At 36.5% G+C, this 27,224-nt stretch overlaps 2 protein-coding genes across 13 annotated transcripts in view; one reads left to right on the plus strand and one right to left on the minus strand.

The window, feature by feature from the left end:
• Positions 1-9,614, minus strand: part of CAB39L (calcium binding protein 39 like) — a 132,244-nt gene extending 122,630 nt beyond the window's left edge. For 5 of the 7 annotated variants that reach the window (XM_086712329.1, XM_086712348.1, XM_086712359.1 and 2 more), the window contains exon 1: positions 9,504-9,614. The gene's annotated coding sequence lies outside the window, so the exon portion shown is untranslated. Of the gene's footprint in view, positions 1-9,057; positions 9,372-9,503 lie in introns of those variants that run through there. The other 2 variants (XM_086712335.1, XM_086712342.1) reach the window with 2 other exon arrangements.
• Positions 9,615-9,637: 23 nt separating this feature from the next.
• SETDB2 (SET domain bifurcated histone lysine methyltransferase 2) overlaps positions 9,638-27,224 on the plus strand; it is a 58,903-nt gene continuing 41,316 nt past the window's right edge. For 2 of the 6 annotated variants that reach the window (XM_086712227.1, XM_086712255.1), the window contains exons 1-5: positions 9,640-10,343; positions 11,514-11,609; positions 17,285-17,648; positions 24,364-24,489; positions 25,452-25,517. In XM_086712227.1, the coding sequence (XP_086568353.1) occupies positions 17,633-17,648; positions 24,364-24,489; positions 25,452-25,517 (208 nt within the window). In that variant the 5' untranslated portion in view covers positions 9,640-10,343; positions 11,514-11,609; positions 17,285-17,632. Of the gene's footprint in view, positions 10,344-11,513; positions 11,610-17,284; positions 17,649-24,363; positions 24,490-25,451; positions 25,518-27,224 lie in introns of all 6 variants that reach the window. The other 4 variants (XM_086712262.1, XM_086712248.1, XM_086712233.1 and 1 more) reach the window with 4 other exon arrangements.

Raw genomic sequence — 27,224 nt, forward strand, 5'->3', positions numbered from 1 at the left:
GTAAACATACATGATTCAAAGGTCAAAACTATATAAATAAGTAACAGAGAAATCTCTCATCCGCTGTTGGCACCTTTCACATTCCCTCCTTCTACCTATAGATTATATATTGTTTCATGCCTTTGGGGTTTTTTCTACTTCATAATACATTCTGCAGATCATTCAATGTTGGTACATGTAGACTTTCTACACTCTCTTTTATGACTTCTGGAGAAAACAGCAACTTGGAAGGGGAATGGAGATTATTCCACTATTGAATGTACTTTAGTTACCTAGTCCCCTATTAACAGGCATTTTGGTTGTTTCTAATCTTTTGCTAATACAAATAATGCTGCTGTGAGTAACTTCATACAAATGCCAGTTTATATTTTATGTCACTGTGTCTTTAGAACAGATTCCTAGAAGTTAGGTGCCCAGGTCAAAAAGTAAATGCACGTGTAATTTAGTATACATATAATATATGTATATTATACACACGATTTGGATACTGCCAAATTCCCTCCCAAGATTTGTGCTTTTGTATCCCTACCAGCAATTCATCAAAGTGCCCGTTTCCCCACAATCCACAGAACATATTATATAACTTTGGATTTTGCTGAGAAAGGCTTGAGTGTAGCTATAATTTTTAGTATAGCTTTGGTGGGGGGGGAGACGCACGAGCAGGGGAGGGGCAGAGAGAGAGAGGGAGAGAGAGAACCTTAAGCAGGCTCCAAGCTCGGAGAGGAGCCAGACCTGGGGCCTGAGCATGAGATCATGACCTGAGTTGAAATCAAGAGTCAGACGCTTAACCAACTAAGCCACCCAGGCACCCCTTAGTATAGCTTTTATTTATATTTCTCTTAGTATGACTGAAGTTAAATATCTTTTGTGTGTTTGTCAGCTGCATTTCTTTTTCTGTGACCTCTCATATCTTCGGCCCAATTTTCTATTGGGTTGCCAGTCATTTGCTCTGACTTCTAGGTTATTAGAAGAGATTAGCTAGGAGATCAGCTCTTTGTGATGTAAATTCAATTATTTCTTCCTACCTTGTCACTGATCTTTTTACGTTGCTTACGATACTTTTCATCATGTAACTTTTTTTTAGTGTATGGAATTTATCATCGTTTTCACTTTTTCTGGGACGGAGTCATAGTTATAAAATCCCCGTCTTACAATTTCATAGACTTTAACAATCTGTGCCTGTTCTGCTTTGTATGTTGCTCTTGAGAAATTTGTTCCTAATGTCTTCTGTCTACCTGGAAGCCTAGAGGAATTTTTCACTACTTGAATGTCCAATAGTTTTACTAGGATATGCCTTGGAGTTGACCATTCTAGATCAATTTTTTCAGTACACAATGAGCCTTTTCAATTTGAGTCTTCTGTTCATTCCAGAATGTTTTCATGGATTGAAGTTTAAATATTAGTTCTGCTATTGCTCTTCTCTTCCTAAGAACTCTAATTTTTACATATTGTCTGTATCATTTGCTCTTTCTCTTTCTTCATTTAATTTTCCTTCTTCTGGCTATCTTCAAGTCTTTCCTCAATACCTCTTACATTCAGGAACTCTATTCTCCCTTAGGTATCTTGGACTTTAGCTTCATTTTAAAAGATGATTTTTCCGGGGCGCCTGGGTGGCGCAGTCGGCTAAGCATCTGACTTCAGACAGGTCACGATCTCGCAGTCCGTGAGCTCGAGCCCTGCGTCGGGCTCTGGGCTGATGGCTCAGAGCCTGGAGCCTGTTTCCGATTCTGTGTCTCCCTTTCTCTCTGCCCCTCCCCCGTTCATGCTCTGTCTCTCTCTGTCCCAAAAATAAATAAACGTTGAAAAAAAAATTTATAAAAGATGATTTTTCTTCATTTTATTTCCTCAGTTCAGCAGATTTACTTTTCACATCTTCCTCTTTTTGTCCATTTGTTTTGGGGTTCTGAATTTGTATTTGAACTTTATCTCTGCAAATGCTTATCCGTGGATATTTAATTCAGGTAGGAGTATTGTGCTGTGGTTTTCTTTAGCTCTTATAGTTGAATATTTTGGGAGAGACTTTTCATCAGCTGAAATATTCTGACTCAAAATTTATGTTTTCTACTTATAGTAACTTTATATGGATGTTATGTGCCAGTATCTTTTCATTTTGAAATGTTCTAATTTTCCTAAACCAGATTAACAATAACATATAGACAGGAGTGAGGGATTTAGAAAAATTACTAGATTTTCTAGTTCAACAGCACCTTCTGTTGGTTTAATAAAGTACAGTTTTTTAAATCATGATTCCTTTTTGGGTGAGAGTGGTTGATGTATCTTCTTTTTCATCAAGTTCCCTAATTTCTACTATCTTTTCTTCTTCTTACCACCAGGTCTCCAGGTATATGGTGTCCCTTCCAACTCTCCTCTTATCTCAAAAGCAATACCTTTCTCAGACTGCCTCTTTGGTCCCATGAGCTTTCAAGTCCCTTCCTTTTGTCTAACAGGTCTCAAATTTGTTAGTATTTCCTTCCTTAGGGTAGGGCTTTCACTTTCTGGAGGTATTTTATCTGCATTCTACTGATTCTAGATCTTGCTTCCTTCTGTTCTCAACAGTGTCAACCTCATTTGCCACTTCAGCATGGGTGCCAGAGCTCACTCTGCTGCATTTCAGCATTTGCTTCCGTACATACCCATAATCTGAAATTAGTTAGGCAAGGATGGTGGTGGTTTTATTTGCTCTCTTTATAGATCTGTATGGTTTTTAAAGAATGTATGGTGAGATCTGGATTTAGAAAGTTACCATAGTCCTACAGACACCTTTAGTCACGTGTTATTTTTTATTTTAAAAATTATCTTCCAGTTTTATTGCATGTGATCATAAGTTTGACTTTTGGGGGGGGGGGGGACTGAGGTTTTCTTTGTGGTCTAATATAGCAGATTTTTTAAAACTGTCTCCTGTGCACTTGAAAAGATGTATTCTCCATTAGTGGACTCAAACTTTGATATAAATCTAGGAGATTTACCCTACAATATACTTAGTGGTACTAGAAAGGTGTGTGAAAGTCCTCTATTAGCAGATTTCTAATTCTCCTCACATCCCTTATAGTTTATACTTCATAAAAGCTGTTGATGTATTATTTGATAAATAGGCATTTTAAAAAAATCTTAATTGTGAATGTAGCCCTTAACTTGGACAATATCCTTTATTTTAATGCTTTTTGAATTAAATCCTGCCTTGTCTGATACCAAGATGAAAACCCTGTTTTAAAATTTGCATTTATCTGATGTATCTTTGGTCTTCCCTTGATTATTGTTTTTTAAAATCTTCATTTATTAATTCCCTTTATTATTAACTTGTATAGCTCTACCTTTTGTATGCATAAATCTGAAAACCTTTTTCATTAAGTTGAGCCCATATATTACTAATACATCTGATATTTTTGGTGTTATTGGTAACTTTTCATGTTTTATACATTTTGAGTATCTGTACAAATACTTATAGAAAATGTGTGCATTTTAGTTTTTAGCCATTATATGGAATATGTAATGGCGTCTCATTATGATTTTAATTTGCATTTCCCCAAGGACTCTTCTATGCTTTTCTCAAGAAAAGTGAAATGAAACCTAAAATCACTTCTCTGCAGATATTTATAACAGTTGTATTTGTAATCACTAAACACTGGCAATAACCCAGATGTCTCTTAATTGGGGAATGGGTTTTTTAAAACTGCAGTAGTACATCCTTGCAATGTAATACAGAAACAAACCTCTTCCTAGTGCAGGATAACATAAATACACAGAGAAACTGAGTATGCTATAAATACATAGTTATAAGAAAAAAAAAAACATAAAAATGAGCCATATAACATTACATTAAGGAAAAGATGACACCCTTGAAAGAACCCAACAAATCAGAAATAAAAAGAACTCAGAAATGAGATGACTTCAACCTAGAAGTGAGATTGCCAGGTCTCATAATAAAGGCATGTTTGATTTTCTAAAAACTCCAAACTGTCTTCCAAATGATTGGTATTTGCAGTCCCACCAGCAAGATTTGAATCCTGTTGCCTTGCATCCTTGCCAGCACTTGCTATTTTTTTTCATTCCTTCCTTTTTTTTTTTTTTTTTTGTGGCCATTCTATATAGGCTGCATAGTGGTATCTCATTTCATTTCCTCAATTACTATTCTATACTTTTCTCACTTAACACAAAATGGTGACCTTTCTCCAACATCATTAAGTACCCTGTATCATTAAACACCTTTTGAAAATACTTTTAACAAGCTGAAATATAGTCTACCATGATGAATGTGTAATAATTTATAAAACCATTCTTCTACCATTAGTTATTCCTTACCTCCAGTTATTCCCAAATACAGTTACACTGTGTTCGTAAAGCTTTGACCCCATCTCCATTTCCATAGAAGTTTCCTTACAAAGGGTCAGAGTATATATAGTTTTGTCTCAATGCATTCTGACAAACTGCTTGTTAAATTTTTTTAAAGTTGATTTATTTGAGAGAGAGGGTGAGTGAGTAGGGGAGGGGCAGAGAGAGAGAGGGAGAGAGAGACTCCCAAGCAGACTGCACTGTCAACACAGAGCCAGATGTGGGGTTCGAACTCATAAACTGCGAGATCATGACCTGAGCAGACACCAAGAGTCAGACACTTAACTGAGCCACCCAGGTGCCCTACAAATTGCTTATGTAAATATGTATTTCCCTAATTACAAGTTAAATATTTTTCACATAAGCCATCTGTGCTTGTTATTTTGTGATCATGAGTTCATGTCCTTTGCTCCTTTTGTCAGGGTATTGATGTTCTTATTTGTTGATTTGTAAGATACCAGTACATCCTCCAGAGGTATAGATCCTACTTTACATGTAAAGCAAGCTAGGCCCACCATGGACCTTCCCATCCAATTTTTTATCCTATTTGAAATATGAAATATACTTCAAATGAGCAAACATGCATCCAATACCAACTGCATGCAAACTTGTTCATGACTCAGGAACAAGTCTTGCTTTCCAAGGAATTATTTTGTTTGTCACAGCCTGTGAGAAACAAGGTAATATAAAACATGCTTAAATGAAGACTTTCAGTACAGGGCAAGAAGAGGTTGTGATTAAATTAAACCTGTCTATATTCCAAAGAGGAAGTTGAGCTAGGCATCCATTACTTTCAAAGGTTAATTGAAGGCAGTGAGAACCGTTTTTACAGAGAAAAGGAAAGTATCAAGTAGTCCCCAAGTCTGCAAGTGATAGTTGAGGATCACAAGCTACACACCTTATTCCTCCCAAATCTAATTGTAGGAACCAAACAGAATCACCAAAAGTTCATGACATTCTCACTGAAATTGTTACTTAAAATTTTGTGACAGTATAGCTTTTTAAAAATTAGAGGATAAAATCCTATTCCAACCCCCATGTGCAAATATTCTGTGTTTCCTACCATTATACCTTTCAGCCTTTTAACCTAAGCATGTGGCATAAAAATGGCAGGAAGTGAAGCAGCCATCTTGGTCCACAAGATGGAGCTGAAGGATGAAGTGGCAGAGCAACAGGTCAGAAGGATCTTGGAGACTCCCCACAATTTTTTGCAGCAAAGCAACCTAATTAGCTCATCTTTTTAGATATGAAAGAAATTTGTAATTTTTTAAAATAAAATAACTTTATTAAAAAACTTGGGGGCCACAATTATTTTTTAGGTTGTCACAGTACATACATATAGAATGTCACAAACGTACATCTTAACTAACACAAATTCGAAGTTGAGAAGTGAAGGCTTTGTCAAAAATACAGTGGCATATAAAACGTTAAGAAAAAGAGGACCTACAGTAGGCAGTGGCAATGAAAGTAGAAAAAAGAGGAAAGTGATTTTGGAGGTTGAAGCTACAGATTGTAGAGTTGGGCAAAAGGGAGAGGGAAGAATTTGAAGTTTTATTTATTTATTTTTTTAATGTTCATTTATGCGGGGGGCGGGGGGGACAGAGACAGAGGAGACACAGAATCCAAAGCAGGCTCTAGGCTCTGAGCTGTCAGCACAGAGCCCGACGCGGGGCTTGAACCCACAAACTGTGAGATCATGACCTGAGCCAAAGTCGGACACTTAACTGACTGAGCCACCCACGTGCCCCAAGAATTTGAAGTTTTAAATCTGATCCACTCAGAAGATAACTACACCATTAATCAAGATAGGAAACATAAAAGATGTTGAGTTGCATACAAGTTGAGTAGATCTAGCTGTCCAAAAATCTATGAGAAATGAGTGCTAAGAGCTTAAAAGAACAGAATTTGACATAGAATTATGGCTTATCTGCACAAAAATTATAGTTTTTTATTTATTTTTATTTTTTTACATTTATTTATTTTTGAGAGACAGAGACAGAGCACAAGTGGGGGAGGGGCAGAGAGAGAGGGAGACACAGAATCCGAAGCAGGCTCCAGGCTCTGAGCCATCAGCAAAGAGCCTGACGCAGGGCTCGAACTCACAAACCGTAAGATCGTGACCTGAGCTGAAGTTGGGCGCTCAACCGACTGAGCCACCCAGGTGCCCCCACAAAAATTATAGTTTAAACAGCAGAAACAAATGAGATTATTACAAAGGGAGAAGTCATAGTAAAGGCAAAATTATAGTTTTTCAATTTCTTTTAAAAAAGGCTAAATATATACTTCAAATGTTTCCTTTTAAAAAGAAACATTTTCTCTTTAAATGAAATAATCTGAATGTCCCACATGTTTTATCTCACAAGCATTTTTTGTAGTTAACGGTCATCCTCATGACTCAGGCATTCAATCATTTCATTAACAGAACACCACAAACTTCAATGGTGATTTTGATCTTCATACGGTTTTAAATCATTTTTTATTTTTAGGCACATTTATCCCCATAATGAACCATTTTGTTAAAGACTAGAAAAGTGATGGCAAAATGCACCAATTAATGAGGAATATAGAAATATTTCTGAAAATTAATCTCAAAATGTTCCCCCAAAGTAACATTTGTATGATCAAAATTACTGCAAAGCATAAAAAGGTATTTCAAGTAGTACTTCAAAAATAATTTTAAAAAGAGATGACTTATGCAAATTTGGTTTTTAAGTTAATGAGGTGGAAAAATCTATCATATTTTAAATGTTATTTTTATTTAAAAGTGCTTACACCCCAAAAACTTCACTAATAAAATCATTTAGATTTCTAAAATATCAAATGCAATAACTCCAAACAGGTTGAGAGCAGTTTTTATTGATTTTTTTATGAAGATAAGTAGATTTACTCTATATTCTGCCACAAAATACCATATTCATTTCAAAGGTGTTACTACATTTTTTCTAATTAAACAGCATGCATCAATTGATAATGGGGAAAAAAATCTACACTTGTGTATATATATATATTATGAGATTGCAATGAAAATCCTTTTTTAAAAAAAATTTTAATGTTTATTTATTATTGAGAGAGACAGAGCATGAGCATGGGAGGGGCAGAAAAAGGGGGAGACACAGAATCCGAAGCAAGCTCCAGGCTCTGAGCTGTCAGCACAGAGCCCAACGTAGGGCTGGAACTCACAAACTCCAAGACATGACCTGAGCCGAAGTCGGACGACAGAGCCACTCAGGAGCCCCGAAAAATAATCCTTAACATACCAATGGAAGTTAAATCACTTGTACTTAAAATCACTTAGCATTGTTCATGCAAAAGTACTATTTAAAAAAATCTGTAAGGATCTTCAAATTATACATTATGAAATTTAGAGAACTGTATTCTTCAAAGAAAAATCTCATACTTACCTAGTTTATTATTTAAAAATTACAGAACATATATCAAGCAATAAAGTAAACTTACAGGTGCAGTATTTTGACTTTAAGCAGTGGTAAAAAGAAACTAGAAATTCTTAAGCAGAAGAGATCTAAAGCACTGGTAAGTTTGGTATTCATTTACTGAAACTGCTTTCAAAAAAAATGGCAAATAGAGCATTATTACTTAAGGGCTCATCTTCATTTCTAAATTTCTCTGTATTAAGATTTCATAAAAAGACCTCACAAAAAAGGATTATGAACCTCTCCATAACATTATTTGTATGCATAAACTGGAAGCAACAAATAAATTTAGTTCAGAGAACTGACAATCAAGTATTCTAGAAAGCAGGTTAAAAAATTATTTTTCAGTTAGGCTAAAAAGAAATGTATGTCCACACCTTCCAATTACTGCATTATTTTTTCATTCAACAATTATACTTCTGAACATATACCAGATGCTATTACATGAGAATGCTATACAAAAATTTCGGCAAACAAGTACTGAGCTGCCATTACGTGCTCTTTATGTTTTTTAGCCACTGATCTTTCTTAGCTACTTTATGATAGCTGGTATTAACAAGTACCTTAGCCATCAACTCAACACTAAATTATTGAACTCTTGAAACTTAGGCTTAAGATTTAAAAAGCAAATCTTAAAAAGAAAATTAGTTTTTAATCATTCCATTGTTTTACTGCTGTTGACTAGGTTGAGTCATCAGTTAACCTTGGGTAACTGGAAAACTAAACCCAAGGTAATAAGGCAAGTATCTCTGCTTTGGTCTAATGCATGTCAAAACTTCTCATCAAAAATATTAGCCTTTTATCGGCTAGGTTTTCAGATCTGATAAATTTTCCTCCAAAATGAAAGCTAATGCGTGCTTTCTACTTCGATTAAAAAAAAAAACAAAAAAAGATCAGGAAAAGGAGGTAATTCTTTTCTTCCTCCCACCCCATAAAGAGCTCAGAAGGTGCTTTTCCTTACAAACGCCTCCTTGTCCCTGACAAAGCAACCAAGCAAGTCAAGGCAGACCAAGAAATTCCTAAAGCTTCAACAGATCGTAACCAGCGAAACAAAGATTTACCAAAGTTCTTCCTTCACTTCCCCTGTTTCTGCAAAGACCACCACTTTCTAGATTTAAAAAAAGACCAATGCAGGAATGCTGGCTGCATACCAATATATAAAACTGCCCAAACGCAGAACTAGACGCCTACTATTACCAAAGGATGGCCTTAGTCAGAGGGTAACTAATGACAAGAACCAACACTTTAGCAGTCACTCCCTCGCAAACGGCAGACAATAAAGATGTCTCTTTCTAACCTGAGGATAGTGGTGAGGCATCTCCCTCTTTCCCCTTCTATTAATAACCAGCCTTCTTCCTTTCTGAATCAATCCATCAGACAACCTCCTTAGGAGAGTTGATGGTCAGTCTTCCGAGACAAAGATTATGGGTGTAGCTCTCTGGCACCCAAGGAATCAGTGTTAAGGCAGCAGAGCCCTCACAATGACGAAGAAACCAAAGCTTGGGATCTCCCCCGCCCCACCAGAACCACCATTCATCACTCTCTCTAGCCAGGGCTGAGACTCAGCCCAAGAAAACCTCTCCCTTTCAGGTAAGTGAGGAAGGCACCAGGTGTATTCCCTCCGACCCCTCTTCGCCTCCATTGCTCCCTCAGGACCCCTCCACACCTGGAGCCGCTAAGTAAGTTTCCAACCTCCAAGAAGCCCAGTCCTAGCCACACACAAGATGGCAGCAGAACACCTACCGGAGGAAACAGCTGCGCCACCACTCCAACGATGCTGGCCTCTCGACTGCAGATATCCCCATTGGCCCAGCCAGAGAGCGCGAGACAAGCCGAGAGCGCTGACAGCCAATCGGGAGGCGGCGCGATTCGGCGCCGCCGCGCTGCCGGCGATAAGCGCGCGGATCCTCAGAGGTGTGGACCCAGTAGGGTGTCCAACCAATGGGCTCCTGGCCGAGTAGGGGGAGCTTTCGGTGAACGACTCCTCCCTTTTAGGATTAGCGTTAGGAAGGCCTGGACGAAAGAGATTGGGCGGTCCTCCTTCCCCGCCTGAGGCGAGGCGGGACAGTTGTTGCAGAGGTGAGGTCTAGTAAATGGTGAAGTACTTCCTGGCCTGGGAGCATCTGGGGTCGTGTGATTTGGTGGCGTGGGGTCGGAGAAGAGCCCGACCCGCGGGGAAACCCAGCCTCGCCAACGGAGCGGGCCCAGCGCAGCCTTCAGGTCTGGCGGGCGGAATAAAGCAGTGGAGCCAGTGGAGCCGAGGCACGGCCTTGGGTGGCCCCCTGACAGCTCCTTTGGCCTGAGACCTGGGAACGCGGCGGAACCCTCGGCCAAGTGGACCCCAGCCCTTGCAACCTCCTTTTTTCTTTTACCCACCTGCGGTCCCAGGCTGTAGAAGGGACCGCGGGCATTTTGAGTTCTCAACCCCCGTTTCAGTTTCTGTCTCCGAGTGCACACCTTAAATGTGAGGTGACTCCTAAGCAGCTGGGAACCAGAGGCTGTAAAAGGGACTGCAGAAAAATGGACTGCAGTATAAAATCCAGAAGCAGAATATGAAGGTTTAACCACTGACCCATTTCACAGGTAAGACTTACACGAGCCCTAAATAAGTAGAAATCATTTGTCCAAGATCACGTAATTGAGATCAGATCCTAAAGGCACCTGACTCTCATCAACCACAACCCAATAAGTAATTACCCATTAAGTAAAATAAGGAACAGTGGCTAATGAACTGTGCTCCTCATTATGTGGAAACCTGCAGTGAGTTCTGTATGAGGCAAAGAGGTAACTTCCAAAAGGTAGAGTGGAATAATCAAACAAACAAATAAACAAAAAACAGGCTCTGAAATCATCCTGCCTGTTTCCTTATTTTTTGTCGCTGTCACCGTGTGACACACTTTAGCATCCTCTTCAAAAACGTGCATGCTGGTTTTCTCTCCTGATTGTTACGCAGATTATTAAGTCAAGTATGTAGAAGTGTGCCTGACACATGGTTTATACTCAATAAACTTTATTACTGTCATCGTAATTAAGAAATGAGAAATAGAGAAGAAATGGTCACAGTTTCATAAACAGCCTGTTTTTCAAAACCAAGGCAACCATAAGTTGAAGCGAAATAGAGTGATTTAACTTTTCTTCTTTATGTTTTATATTTTGCAAATTTTCTTCACTAAACATGCTTTACTGTTCAGTAATTTTTAAAATTTCACAGGGTATGAACAACAGCGGTGAGAGCTTTTCTTTAAAAAACTATTAGTCTGCTTGTGTACTGTAGATGGAAATAGGAGTTGGTAGAACCTTTTTAGAGAGTAGTGTGGCAGCGTGCTCCAAAAGCCTGTAAAACGGACTTTTATACTTAAGTTTTACATTAAGTACACTATTAACATTCTCCTTTTGCAAAATTAGAACCTTACAGATAGCACAATCCCTGAGTTTCCCTTCACTACCCCATACTAAACACTTTGGTGCAGAACCTTCAAGTCTTTTTTTATACTTAACATTCTCTATACGTTCATGTATGCATTTGTAGTTTTTCAAAAATGGTGATAGTGGCATACTCTATTATTTTGTAGCTTTATTCATTTGACAGTGTTTTTGAAGTCTGTACACGTTATTTATAGCTTATAATTTATGCCTCATTTTTTATGCATGCTGGGTAGTGTTTTAGTGTATGGCTGAATTGTTCTGTTAATGTAAAATATTTATTTTTGTCTCTTACTGGTTTTTTATATTAAGTCATATCTTGTTTGATAGGTACTATATAGCACATTTTATTTGCCATTCTCTTTTTGATGGACATTGGTTGTTCCCAGTTTTTCACCTTATAGACAATGCTGCAGGGAAATCCTGGTATGTATTATCTTGTGTACATGTGCTATTTCTCAAGGATATATACCTAAAAGTGGGATTGCTTGGTTTTAAGTTGTGAACATTTTTAATTTTAGTTGGTCTTGACAAATTTGTCTTCAAAATACCTCTACTAATTTACACATCCCAAAAGAGGTTTTGAAAGTTCAATTTTCCTACAGTCTAGACCAACACGATGGGGTGCCTGGGTGGCTCAGTCAGTTGAGTGGTGGCTCAGTCAGTTGAGTGTCTGACTTCTGCTAAGGTCATGATCTCAGGGTTCGTGGGTTCGAAGCCCTCATCAGGCTCTGTGCTGATGACAGCTCAGAACCTGGAGCCTGCTTCTGATTCTCTTCTTTCTCTCTGCCCCTTCCCTGGTCATACTCTGTCCATCTCTTTTTCTCACTCTCTCTCAAAAATAAACATTAAAAAAAAATTTTTTTAGAACAACACGAGATACTGTCTTCTTTTTGTCCATGTGATGGGTGAAATTAATAATCATTTTTTAAAAAAAGTTTTCATTCTCTGATTAAGTAAGGTTGCAGTACCTATTCATGTTTATTAACCTATAATTTATGTAAATTTCTATAATTTATTTTAAAAATTACCCATTTTTCTGTTGAGTCATCTTTTTCTTAATGGTTTAAAGAGTTCTTTATTATATCCTATACAATTTTTAAAAATTTCTTCGGTGTCAGAGCACCTGAGTGGCTCAGTCGGCTAAGCTTCTGACTTTGGCTCAGGTCATGATCTCACGGTTCATGAGCTCGAGCCCTGCATCAGGCTCTGTGCTGACCAGCTCAGGGCCTGGAGCCTGCTTTGGATTCTGTCTCCCTTTCTCTCTGCCACTTGCCTTCTCACACACACTCTCTCTCTCAAAAATAAATAACATTAAAAAAATAAATAAAATTTTCTTCAATGTCTCTGGCTATGTACCCTTTTTGTTACTATTGTTAAAATAGATTACAAGTCTTTTCTCTCAGCTCTTTCCTTGTCTTTTAACTTTATTTTGTTTTTGTTTATTCTACAGGTAGATCTTGTTTTCCTTTAAAATCTTTAGGTGTTTTTTTATCTTATGCATTTGTCACAGACATCAGTACAATAGTGAATAAGAGCAGTGGTGGCAAGTGTCCTCATCCTTGTGCCTAACTTTAATAAAAATGCTTCTAAGGTTTCATCATTAAGTATGATGTTCCTTGCTAGGTTTTAGTAGAGAGTATTTATCGGCCTAAAGAAGTTCTCTTTTATTGGTAGTTTGCTAAGAGTCCCCCATCTCCCAGCCTCCAGAATAGTTGCTGACTTTCATTGAATTGTTTTGTTTTCTGCATCTCAGATGTTGGTTTTTCCATTCATATGATAATGTAGGAATTTACATTGATAAACTTTCCAATGTTAAACTTTTTAGGTATTCCTAGGATAAATTTTATTTTGGTAATATACTTTACTGGGTATATTTTTACTTAACTATATTTGCTTCTATACCCCTAAGTGCTTTTGACCTTGAATTTCTTACATGCCAAGGTTATACTAATGTTAAAAAAAAAAAAAAGGTTAAGTGGCTTCCCATATATTTCCTGCCCTGGAACAGTTCGTATATGATAGAAATTATTCATTCCTTGAAAGTTTTGTAGAATATATCTATAAAACTTAACAGACCTAGTAAAATGGGAATGAGGTAGAGATACGTGGTGTGTAGCTCTGGTAAGATCTTTCACTGTTGTTTTAGCTTTTTTTATATTTTTGCCTCTAACTGGGATTTCTGCTTCTTGAGCCTATTTGGTATTAAGTCAGTAATTTCAGTCAGATACACATGTGAATTGTTCTGTCAGTGTAAAATATTTCTCTTTGTCTCTTCTATTGGTTTTCATATTAAATTCTATTTTGTTTGATAAGAATATTTCTTAAATTTGCTGGTATATTTTTTTTCACATAGTGTTATTTCAAGCTTTTGATGACATTTTGTGTAATTTAAGTGGGTCTCTTATTTTAAAATATCATAACTAGGCTTTGCTTACAATCCAGTTTGAGAGTCCTTTAGTAAGTAAGATTAACACAGTCACCTTTTTTGTGATTAACAATTTGGCCTTTTCCTTGTCCTCTTATTTACCGTACTTCTCTTTGTGTCTTTTATATCTTATTTTTCCATTTCTATTTAAAAAAATTTTTTTTAATGTTTATTTTTGAGAGAGCGCGCGTGAGTGGGGGAGGAGGAGAGAGAGGGAGACACAGAATCTGAAGCAGGCTCCAGGCTCTGAGCTATTTGCACAGAGCCAGATGCGGGACTTGAACCCACAAACTGGGAGATCATGACCTGAGCTGAAGTCAGACGCTTAACTGACTGAGCCACCCAGGTGCCCCTCCATTTCTTTCTTTTTTTTTTTTTTTTTTTTTTTTTAATGTTTGTCTATTTTTGAGAGAGAGAGGGAGAGCCAGGAAGGGGCAGAGAGAGAAGGAGACACAGAATCTGAAGCAGGCTCCAGGCTCTGAGCTGTCAGCACAGAGCCCAACATGGGGCTCAAACCCATGAGTCATGAGATCATGAGCTGAAGTTCGACGCTCAACCAACTGAGCCACCCAGGCGCCCCTCCCATTTCCATTTTCTAATTGAGGTTGGCCCCAAGTTTTCTATGTTCTACATGTTTTTTAAAATATATTATTACCTCTAGGGGTGCCTGCGTGGCTCAGTCAGTTGAGCGCCCAACTTAGACTCAGGTCATGATCTTGCAGTTTGTGAGTTCGAGCCCCGCATTGGGCTCTGTGCTGCCAGCTCAGAGCCTGAAGCCTGCTTCAAATTCTGTGTCTCCCTCTCTGTCTGCCCCTGCCCTGCTCACACACACACACACACACACACACACACACAGGCACGCACACACGCGCACACTCTCAAAAGTAAATAAACATTAAAAAAATTTTTTTATTTAAATTCTTTGACTCATCTTGAATTTATTTAAAAAAAATAAAAAATATATATTACCTTTATATTTTCAGCATAGTTCTTAAATTTATATTTTCCTAACAAGATCCAAATTTAATTAGTATTAATATTCTCCCTATGAAGAAGAACTTGACATGCTTCTACTTTACTTTCTCTACTTTTGCAGTGATCCCCTCCCACCCCCCTTCTATAAAAGAATACAACTTCCTATGGCTATTTCTATCATTTTTGTTTCACTTATTATTAAAACCCATTTTTAATCTGTCTTTAGCATTAATGTGTTTTAGTCATTTGCTCATTATTGCTTCTTATACCTCAGTCTAGGTTAGTTTTTTTAATCAACTATGGTACTTCTTTATCTCTTTCAGAGAGTCTCTATTTGGCTTTTTGAATGTCTATAAAAGTCTCTTTTTTTAACCTTCTCTGTTGAAGTATAGCTTGGGTGAAATGGCATTCTGTGCTCAGACTTATTTTGCCTTAACTTACTGCCTCTGACATTTCTGGTAAGAAGTCTGATTACCAGTATGATATGTGTTTCTTTTAGATAATCTAGATTTTCTGGAAGCTTCTAAGACTGTCTTTATTCTTGATATTTTAAAGTTTATCCACAGTTTGTCTAGTAGTGTGTATTTTATCCTGCTTGGTACCCAGTGGACCCTTAGTGAGCTTGTATGTTTTCCAGTTTTGAGAAATTCTTGGTCATTATTGCCTCTTCTTCATTCTCTCTGTTTTATTCCTCTTATTTCCTCTGCGTTCTGAGTGAATTACTCAACTCAGTCTTCCAGCTTACTACTGGCTCTTCATCTGAGTTTATGCTGTTATTCAATTATCTATTGAGTTTATTCAACAACTATTTTTATATCCAAGATACCTAATTGGTTATTTTTCAAAATTGTGTTATTTCATGGATGAGATTTCCTTCTTTAGCTCTTCGAGGATGTTAAATGCAATAACATTTAATTTTTTTAACATTTTTTAAAAAGTTGTTTTGTGTTTATTTTTGAGAGTGAAAGACAGAATGTGAGCAGGGGAAAGGCAGTGAGAGGGGAGACACAGAATCCGAAGCAGGCTCCAGGCTCTAGGCTCTAGGCTCTGAGCGAGCTGTCAGCACAGAGCCAGATGCAGGGCTCTAACTCAAGAACTACAAGATCATGACCTGAGCTGAAGTCAGACGCTCAACTGACTGACTGAGCCTCCCAGGTGCCCCTTTAATGTTTATTTTTGAGAGAGAGAGACAGACAGACAGACAGACCAAGACAGAATCTGAAGCAGGCTCCAAGCTCTTAGCTGTTTGCACAGAACCCGAAGTGGGGCTCAAACTCCCAAGCCATGAGATCATGATGCTTAACAAACTGAGTCACCCAGGTGCCTTAATAACATTTGTTTTAAAATAATTTTCAGGATGCTCTGTTTTCCTCTTGACGTTAAGCCCATCTTTCGGTGGGCTTGTTAAGTCTCTTTTTGATGGTGTAGCTTTCCTTGGGTATTTGATGACTCTGAGTTGTGCATTCATCTTCTCTGAGAGGATTTGCTGTGTTATGATGGTGGTTGGCATTATCTCTTCAGCTTCCCATCTGTTTCTTTTCCCTAGGGAGGTCTCACAGACTTGGTCCATAGAAAATTCCCTTTTTGTCTTTAGCATGACTATATTTTTTAATTTTAAAAAATCTGACATTTGGGTTTGGTGTGGGAGTGGGAGCAGAATTTATCATATGTTGATTAATATCTTGAGACTGAGAATTATTGATTACTTTTTGACCTATTAGTTCCATCTCTAAGTGTATTCTTGAGGAAATAATCAGAGATATGCATAAGTATATTCCAGCATTTATCATATTGAAAAAATGGAAATAATCTAAATCCCCAATATAGAGGTTTATTTACGGTACTAATTAATAATTTATTAAAATTTAATTACTAAAAGTTTTGAATGTACTATAATATGTGGCTTATTGACCAAAGTACATTATACAGCCACTTAAAAGTCATATTATAGAAAAATATTAATGAGGGGAAAAGTGCAAGATATGTTACCAGTAGAAGATTATTAAGAAATTGTATACACTAAAATCCAAAATTTATTTTTAAAGTATATATATATTGAAAGAATAATAATAATTGCTAGTGTTTATTGAGTCCTTTGTATGTGCCAGGCACCATTCTAAGTAACTCTTATCCTCACAACATGCCTTTGAGGTAGTTAGTGCTATTATCCCCATTTTAAAAGTTTTTATAAAGTATTTATTAAAAATTTAAAAAGTTAAAAAAGTAAATGGGGCACCTGGGTGGCTCAGTTGGTTAAGTGTCCGTCTTTGGCTCCAGTCGCAATCTCGTGGTTTATGAGTTCAAGCCCTGTGTCGGGCTCTGTGCTGACAGCTCAGAGCCTGGAGCCTGCTTCTGATTCTGTGTCTCCTCCTGTCTCTGCCCCTCCCATGCTTATGCTCTGTCTCTCTGTCTCTCAATAATAAATAAACATTAAAAAAATAAAATAAAATAAAAATTAAGTAAAAAAATGGGTATAGTTTATGTTAATTGACAGTATTTTAAATATGGGTGATACTTAATTTCTCTGTAATTTCATAATTTTGATATTTTACACATTTTTCCAGTTAATATGTATTCTTGTTTCTATAATAGTTTATGCTATTTTAAAAGATAGAGACATTGTTATAACAGTCTTTTTTTGCTTATATATATTTTATTCCTTACAAATATATACCAATCTTTGTTGTTTTCTTTACAGAATGTTTCATGCATCCATGGACCAAAAGATGGAGTTGGTTTTTGTTTTTAAAAAGATATTGTCAATGATCTGATATGACTATAAATACTTGCTTGATGAAATTGCATGGACTTGTCATCAGGTTGGACTAGCAGTCATTTTTCAAAGTTTCTTCAACCACAGTTACATTTGAAAATTCAAGTATCCAAGAACATTGGGCTTAGAATGCCATAATGATGTGTTTTCTCTGAGAACTACAAATTTCATAGATACCACAGTTGGATTCCAGTTATATTCTCCTATCAAAGTGATTTCAGTCCATTGATAAAGTTAATTTTGAAGACTTTTGTTTATAAACAACACCAAAAGATGGGAGAAAAAAATGGTAGGTTTGGAAAACCATTGTTAAATGTTATGTTTAAAAGTATGTAGACTACTTAATTTAGCCAAATTGTGGAATTTTCAAGGTTTTTCACTGCAAGTGACGGTTCTACATTTGAAGGAATTTAGGACTTATTCTCATGTAGCCAACATTTTGATAGTCGATAATTGTGTATCTGTAAAGCTAAGTCAGTTCTTTAATGTACTTTTGTAAAATTATTCTTTACTTTTTAAAACACTTTTAGATTTACTTTTTAAAGAAAAATTGAGAGGATAGTACAGAAAGTTCCCATATCTTCTACATCCACTTTTACTGATGATTAACATCTTATTTTTGTCTGGTACATTTGTTACAATTAATGAACCATTATTATTAACTGAGGTCCATAGTTTATTCATATTTCCTTAGTTGTTACCTGATGTCTTTTTCTGTTCCAGTATCCCACATGTATTTACTTGTCATATCTCCATAGGGTCCTCTTGGATATAACAGTTGCTCAGACTTGTTTTTTATTTTGTAGTATTTTGCATCTAAGTATTTTGTAGGATACCCCTCTACTGGAATTATTGTTTTATTTATTTTTCTCATGATTAGACTGGGGTTACGAGTTTTGGGAAGAAGACCATAATGGTAAAGTGCCATTTTTACCACATTATGCCAAGAGTACATGATATCAACATGCTTTCTCTCTCATTGATACTGAGCTTGATCACCTGGCTGACATAGTGTTATGTCAGACATAGTGTTATGTTTCTCCACTGTAAATTACTTTTTTCTCTCCCTTTCCTTCCCTGCTGTACTTTTGATAGGAAATCCCCATATATAGTTCATATTCAAGGAATGGGGATTATGCTCCCCATCTTTGAGAATGGAATATCTACATTAATTATTTGGAATTCTTCTCCAAGGGAGATTTAGCTCCTTTCTCCCATTTATGTATTTATTCAGTCATTTATTTATATCAGTATAGAGTCACAGGTACCTTCTGCATTCAGTCTATTGTGATATGTTGCTTTGGTTGAAATGTATAAAGAAAATGAAGCTTCACGCAGACAAAAAGTTGAAAAAAGGAAGAGTATTAATAGCCTTTCAGCTAATTGTGGACTTTTTTTTTGGATACAACTATAAAACTCAACAAGTAGTTACTCCTTCCAGGTCAGTTGTAGTGTGAAATTTGAACACATATCTGTGAGTTTTTTAACACTCTGTTACAGAAAATCTATTGCACATTGAATAGGTGTTTTATGATTTTATAAATATGCATTGGCCACTTGGAAAATATTGGTTCAATGAATCATGCAGATTTTCCAGATATTGACACAATTCATCATACAATATTAAAAAATCACATTTGTTAATATTGCTACCCATTTCCTTGAAAAGTGACTAATTATTGAGAAGCTATCAGGCTTACCAGAGCACATGTAAAGTTTACAAATTTCCAATTTTAACTTGGTAGTGTGAATTTTATCATTAGCAACAAATGCTGTCAATATTGAACTTCAGGTGGTAGGCTCACTTTGTTTTTTTTTTTTTTTGTTTTTTTTTTTTTTTTTTTTCAAGAAAATGTGTGTTAAACACCCAAGTCTAAAAATACTATAATTTTTATTAGTACTTTTAAGTAAAAATAGTTTTCCATGAAAAAAATTAGCTGGTTTGGCCTGTAATTCAAACAGTCTCACTAGTGCTTTTGCTTGAGACAGCCATTGTACTGTGGTAACCATTTATATTGCTTTATTAAGGATATTCTTAAGTGAAATTGATGGTGAAAAATATACTGGTACTATACTAGAAAATTTACTGGTAGCTTGGTGCCATCCCTTTGATTCATGCTAAGACATACTGACTTTTACTCACCAATGCTTTTGTACCATCAGTTAAAGTCATTCTAGAAAAAAAAAGAGAGCAAATAATGTCTTTTTTTTATTCATTAAATTTTTAACATTTATTCATTTTTGATAGAGACAGAGTGGGAGCAGGGGAGGGGCAGAGAGAGGGGGAGACACAGAATCCAAAGCAGGCTCTGGGCTTTGAGCTGTCAACACAGAGCCTAACATGGGGCTTGAACCCACAGACCATGAGATCATGACCTGAGCTGAAGGCAGATGCTCAACTGGCTGGGCCACGCAGGCGCCCCAACTCCTTAAATCCTTTAAAACTCCATTGAAAAGCATTGTAGAATATATAAGTAAATATTCTATATCAATAAATAGATATAATAAGATTAACTGTAAGATTCAATGGAATAATGCCAACGTTATAAAAATTCACATACATATTCAACACAACTTGAAAATAAAGCTCCATGGGTGCTCGGGTGGCTCAGTCAGTTAAGTGTCATCTTTTGGTTTCGGCTCAGGTCATGATCTCAGGGTTCATGAGGTACAGCCCCACTTCAAGCTCATGCCGATGGCACGAAGCATGCTTGGGATTCTCTCTCTCCCTCTCTCTCTCTCTGCCCTTCACATGCTTGCACCCTTCTTTCTCTCAAAACAAATAAACTTAAAAAAAAAAGGAAAGAAAACGCCAGTATGGGGAACTCTAAACTGACTCTAAAATTTAAGCCATGAAGTGTCTGAAAAAGAATGGGTAAGTGTATGCACTTCATCTACAAGATACTTAAAAATCTCTAAATTAAAAAGTGTACTTGCAGAGGTGCCTGGGTAGCTCAATCGGTTAAGCGGCCGACCAAGAGCAAATAATGTCTTAGTATTACTATTAAAATAATTTGACCTAGCATATTCTCTGAAAGGATTTGGGGACCCCAAGGGCTCATAGATCACACTTTGCTAATCACAGACTCAAAGACATCATAGAGATCCTCTAGACCAATGCCTTGAAGCACCTCCAGGGGGTGTGTGTGTGTGTGTGTGTGTGTGTGTGTGTGTGTGTGTGTGTGTGTGTGTAGGGATGGATATATATATGTATGTGTGTGTGTGTGTGTGTGTGTGTGTATATATATATATATATATATCCATCCTAATATCGGTGTACTTCGTTAATACTCCAAAAACAGGTGTCTAGCAAATAACTCATCTAGCTGTGATTCTTGAGTATTGCCTTTTTACATAGACAGTGTATGTCAAGGGAGATTGAGAGACACAATATAATGTAACTATATAATTTGTCTTTCTTCTTTCCAAAGCAACTATACTTCCCACTTAGTGATTATGTCCCTGCAATAGTCATATCTAGCTAAGGGAGCAAGTTAGGACAAACAGTAGAATAATGAGATGGTATTCTTCATTTCTACAGGCAAGTAGCAATATTAGTATACTGATTTGATTTTCAATTCAAGGATTTATTCCTTGTAAGTGTTTTCTAGTGCAATAGACTGAAATATTTACAGTATTAGATTATAATCTCAAACATACATACAGTACAAAGAAAAGGAGCAAGAAACCAAAATTATTTACATTGTGGTAAACATCTAGATGGCATACAGTTGAAATGAAATGACTCAATTATTTCTCCATGTGATATTCATTTAGCCTCTTCAAAAAAGTTATTAACTGGATCTGTTAATTTCATTTTTCAGATAAATCAGTTACCTTTTTTTTTCTTAATATTACTGTGGTTAAAAATTCCCATACTGAGAAGACAAAAATGATCAAGAGGGAAGACATGAGGAATAAGAACCATTTAAATGAGAATTAAAACTAGCCATATGAAATAATGATACCATAAAGAACAATATCAAAAACCCAGAATAAATAAATATGAATTTCTAAATTACTTTCGTTTATTATACAAGCAGACAGTTTCAGTATTTTCTGATTGGCTTTGTTTTCTTAAATTCTATTTCCAGTGTCCATTAATCCATTCTAAAACTAATAATTTACCCTGTTCACTTTTCAGATAATTTAAGTATTTCCTATCAGAATAACTTGGTATCATGAATTGACATTTTGAACACAGTTTTAAATGATAGTCACTGGAAAACAAATTCAGATGAATCCTAATTGTGGTCTTTACAACATCACTAAGCAGTGATGCTGCTGGCTTTCTCAGGCCAGGTGAGAGTTGTAGATGATTCCAGAAGATTATAATGCTACTAGAAGCTATTTCTAAGTATCTTTCAAAATCCTTTCCGTCTAGATGTCCACCTCAGATAAAGATAAATCCCTAGTGTGGAGTATTAACTCATTCATGAAAAGAAACATAGTAACAACCAATTAAGTGCTTTCATGAATAGTTTAGTCTAAAAGCAGTGATTTTTGTTGATGATCTCTCAGTGAAAAAATGATTTTAAGGATTCTGGGAAGGTCCTTCACAAGATACTTTTCCCTCTTAGCTAAATGATATCTAAAGTTCCACAAGTAGAGATTAATTTCTTGTGCTTAAGACTATGTCCCCTGTTAAATTACAGTAATTTCTCGATAAAGGCCACATGCTTATCTGCACATCAACTCCGCGAGCTAGATGCTATCACTATTCCCATTTTATAGATGTGGTCACACAGCTTAATGACTGCTAGTGCTGGGATTCAAACACAAATGCATCTGAACTCCAAAGCCCAGATTGTTAATCACCACTTCTGTTCTTCCACTGACTCCTGGTATGCTATTCTCCTGGGTTTTCCTTCCACCTGTTGGCTCCTTCTTGATCTCCCTGATTCTTTTTTCTTATACTTATGCCTTATATATAGAAAATCCTCTTCTCGGGGCGCCTGGGTGGCTCAGTCAGTTAAGCGTCTGACTTCAGCTCAGGTCATGATCTCACGGTTTGTGGGTTTGAGCCCCATGTCAGGCTCTGTGCTGACAACTCAGAGCCTGCAGCCTGCTTCGGATTCCGTGTCTCCCTCTCTCTCTGCCCCTCCCCCACTCATGTTCTGTCTCTCTGTCTCTCTGGAATATAAGTAAACATTAAAAAAAAAAACCCTCTTCTCATTGTATACATTGTCCTTAATTACATCTACTCAAGCATTTGTGTACCATTTACTCCAGAATTCGTATAACTGGACCAGATCTTACTCTGGAGCCTGTATACCCAGTGTACTTGCCCTACTTAAATTTCTCACTTGTCTTCTGTCTTTATTCCCTATCTCAATGAATACTATTACTGTGCATATGGTTGCCCAAGTCAAAAACAGAAATCACTCTTGACTCCTCCCTCTTTCCCCTGCCACCTGAGTGACCTTTTAAGAAACTAATCACATATAAGATGCTTAAACCTTTTGAGTGGCTCCCATAGGCTTTTGTATAAAACTCAAGTGAAAGGTTCTCCATGGCATGGCTTCTCCTGCCTCTAATACCTCTTTCTTCATCCTTTGTGTCCTCTCACATTGCATTTGTTTAAAATCTTGTCTCAGCTGTCCTATGGGGAGTTAAAAGTAGGCTTGGTCTTGGAGGCATCAGGCCAAAGTGTCAACAGGGAAACAACACTCCTTCTGAGACTGCGATGGTGGCAGCATCCCTAATTAGCCAGAGATCCCCTTTGGGTAAGGTGACTTTGCCAGGGAGATTTGGGACTATGAGGCCTAAGCCTTTATGACTATTCTCACCCCACTGCTGAACCTAGAGATGTAGGTTTAATTTTTATTAAGGAAAATATATTTTTTGTAAGCTTACTAGGCTCTCTGTTTATTAATCCTCCTAATGGCTTCTCAAGTGACCTTTCTAAAGTGCAGTAATCATGTCTCTGTTCTTTAAGGCCCTGTTAATTTTGAACATTTTATATGTTTTTACATTTAACATTTTAACAAATAAATTTTAACATTTTAGGTATTTTTGTTACTTTTAAACGTGGTGTGGGTGTGAGATTTGGCTTTTGCCAGTTTAAATTTTTTTTTTTTTCAACGTTTATTTATTTTTGGGACAGAGAGAGACAGAGCATGAACGGGCGAGGGGCAGAGAGAGAGGGAGACACAGAATCGGAAACAGGCTCCAGGCTCTGAGCCATCAGCCCAGAGCCCGACGCGGGGCTCGAACTCACGGACCGTGAGATCGTGACCTGGTTGAAGTCGGACGCTTAACCGACTGCGCCACCCAGGCGCCCCTGGCTTTTGCCAGTTTAATTGTATTTCTCATATTTCTGTGTTCAGCTTTCAAAGAATTATTTCCTCTAGGAAATTTTTTTTTTATGTAAACTCTACCCCCAACATGCAGCTTGAACTCACAACCCCATGATCAAGAGTTGCATGCTCTACCAACTGAGCCAGCCAGGCACCTCTCTCTAGGAATTTATGACTAAGGTGTTCATTTGCTGGGCATATGAAATATTGGCTCATCTATATAGCTATCTATAAAAAGTATAAACGTTATTTTGGCTTCATATAATTATTTAAAAATTATAAAAGACATTTAAAAACGTTATTGTTAGACATTTAGTTACTTCACCAATTCTTGAGATGTTTCATTCTAAAACCATTTCTGTACTCAGTGGAGGTTATATCTCTGAAACTTTTAAAATGCTTATACGTACATCTACCACCAGCCTAGAATGAAGCCATTCCTTCTGTTTTCCAGGGACACCAGAAATAGTACCATTAAGTTTTCAACATATTTTTATGTTAGCAGAAATGAGTAAGATATTTAGGTCATATTCTTTGCTATTCTTTATAAAGAAACAGTGATAAAAATCTTTTTCCTCAAGGAAAAAAATAGACCAATTAAATCTTGACATGATTTAGAAACCACGTGGATTCTCTATAACATATGCCTTGGGGAAATTACAGTCTATTTTAATTGAGCTCTTAAGCTATTCACTTTTATTATAGGTGATGCAAAAACTTTCTGGATGGAGCTGGAAGATGATGGAAAAGTGGACTCCATCTTTGAACAAGTGCAAAATGTGTTACAATCACTGAAACAAAAGATTAAAGATGGGTCTGCCACAAATAAAGGTATGAAGCACAAAAAACTTTTAATACATTTAATGTTAAATGTTACCCACTGGCAGTATAATACAGTGCTGTTTCCACTATGTTTCTTTTGTTATCTAAGAGCCTATCAGTTCTGTTTGCTTTGTGTGTGTTTGTACTCTGCTTCGACAAAAACACGCTTTTGCCATATGCCATAGACATTTTGTAAAAGTGGGTGAAAATGATTACTTTGAATGTTAGCTACTGAGTTTATCTCTTTTTCTGTCAGGCTCCCTTGTTTTCCCCACATTTTATCTTTGCTTTCTCTTTATATCTCTTTTTGAGGGGTGATGGGTATTGCAAAAGTAATATCTGCTCATTGTACAACGTTTAGTACCAGTAGAAAAATATAAGAAAAATTATCCACCACCCCGTTACTCAGAGACACCTAATGTTTTTTAAGAATGCGAAAGTACATGTAACGATATTTTGCCTGCTTTAATCAGAACTTGCCTTCTATTTCAGCAGTCAGTTCCATCAGCCAAGTTTGTATTTTTTCTGTTTCTTTGTTTTCAACCCTGGTTGGTCGTAGAACAGAAGACTTTTAGGTAGAAATTTACTTCTTTCCTTCAGGACATAAGATATTCAAGCAAATTTTCATTTGGACTCTTCTTAATACTTTGTGGATGTTTTTATGACATTAATCTTTTGTTTGCTTGTCCAAACAGTAGCGCTGTTTTTCATTTTAATGTTCCTTCTCATTCCTTCATGAGTCAGATATATCTAGTTTTGAATCCAGTTCTAACAACTCCTAGCTGAATGACCTGGAATAAATAGTTTAACTCCTAAGCTTCAATTTCTGTTTCTAATGCAGGTAATCATAATCGCTCAGAGGAGTTAATGAAGATTAAGATAAAGTACATAAATTATTTAGCACAGTAGCTGGCACAATGAAAATGATGCTGCTGCTGCTGGTTTTCATGCATTTTTCCTTTCCTTAACAGAATACATCCAAGCAATGATTCTAGTGAATGAAGCAACCATAAGTAACAATTCAACATTGATAAAGGGTATGTGCATTAATAATCCCAATTTTGAGTATTCTGTTATTTTCTTGACTTGATGCAGGCTTAATTGAGTTCAGATTATGTGAGATTACCTAAAGATAATTTAATATAAAATGTAAGACCTGTACTGGTAAATTATATAAATCAGTGTCCCTATTAAATAAAAAGTCCTACCCATCTAGCGATAGGAAATGCACACTCTTCTAAGCCTCTTAGGAAATGAACAAATGTGTCTCTTCTTCAAAAAATTCTAAGACCCCAGACTACTGTAAACCCACCTTGTGTGAAAAACAATACTAGAAAGGTATATTCTGGCATAGATAGTGTAAAATTTTTTTATTTCTAGATTATTAGACCATTAGTCTTGCAGACTCTAAACAAATTAGGTTTCGGAGGAATTGATCAAAGATACTGTACCAGAACTAGGAAAATAAAATTAAAAAGTTGTTTTATCAGAATCACTCTCCTATAAATCTTAGTCTATCTCAAATTTCCTAAAATATTGAGAAGGTACTTTACTGGATTTTAATGCTGCTAAATATTCTTAACAAATTATAATAATTTTAACTTACATAATTTGGGGTCTTAAGGTTTTAAATCTCTGAAAATATAGCCTAGCATCATGAGTCTATTTTAAAGAAACCTTTTTCTTATTCAAAAGTATTCTCAATTTCAGTAGCTAATGTATAGTTTTAGAAAAGTAGTTTCTTTTTTTTTTTATGTTTATTTATTTTTGAGACAGAGAGAGACAGAGCATGAACGGGGGAGGGTCAGAGAGAGAGGGAGACACAGAATCTGAAGCAGGCTCCAGGCTCTGAGCTGTCAGCACAGAGCCCAACGCGAGGCTCGAACCCAAGAACCACGAGATCATGACCTGAGCTGAAGTCGGACGCTTAACCGACTGAGCCACCCAGGCGCCCCAAGAGTAGTTTCTTTAAGAAAACAACCTTACTCAGTATCTTTCAGTAGCACTTGGAATCAACATACTTGAGAGATCACACTAGTTTTGCAAGAAGAGGCTTTTAAATGCAGGAGGTGGAAAGAGGAACTAATTCTAAAACAATTTATTTCTCGCTAACAAAGTAAATTGGGTTTTGGTTTTTTTGTGATAATTTTATCAATAGAAATATTGAATATTACAATTTTTATTTTTATATAGTTCCTCTGAAATGTAATGAATTTATCAAAAGTATATATTTGCCAGTGGTATAGAGCAATATTTGTAAGTAGGGAATTGGGGAGTTATGTAATTGACATTGTTGGCAAAACAAAGATTAAAAACTTTCTAGTAATAAAGTTTCATGTTAGTATTTACTTTTTAAAAAACATTGAAACGGGGAAAGACAAAAGGACTTCATGTTAAGGTCAAAACAAGGTATCCCATATCCAACTTGAGTCCTAAACCACTGATTACCTTTATTTTCTTTGTGTCTAACTGTAAATATGTGCTATGTCCCCAAACAAAGGATTGGATACTGTTTTCTTGACAGGAGTTATTATTTCCCCTTTCCTCCCTTATCTGATGATTAATTTTAAAATCTCCACGTTTGGGGGCTCCTGGGTGGCTTAGTCGGTTAAACATCTGATTTTGGCTCAGGTCATGATCTCATGGTTCTTGAGTTCAAGCCTCGCATCAGGTTCTCTGCTGTTAACACAGAGCCTGCTTCAGATTCTCTGTCCCCATCTCTCTCTGCCCCTCCTTGCTGGTTT

This window comes from Puma concolor, chromosome A1 (genome assembly GCF_028749965.1).
Source record: "Puma concolor isolate L17-30 chromosome A1, mPumCon1.1.hap2, whole genome shotgun sequence".
Taxonomy (NCBI): domain Eukaryota; kingdom Metazoa; phylum Chordata; class Mammalia; order Carnivora; family Felidae; genus Puma; species Puma concolor.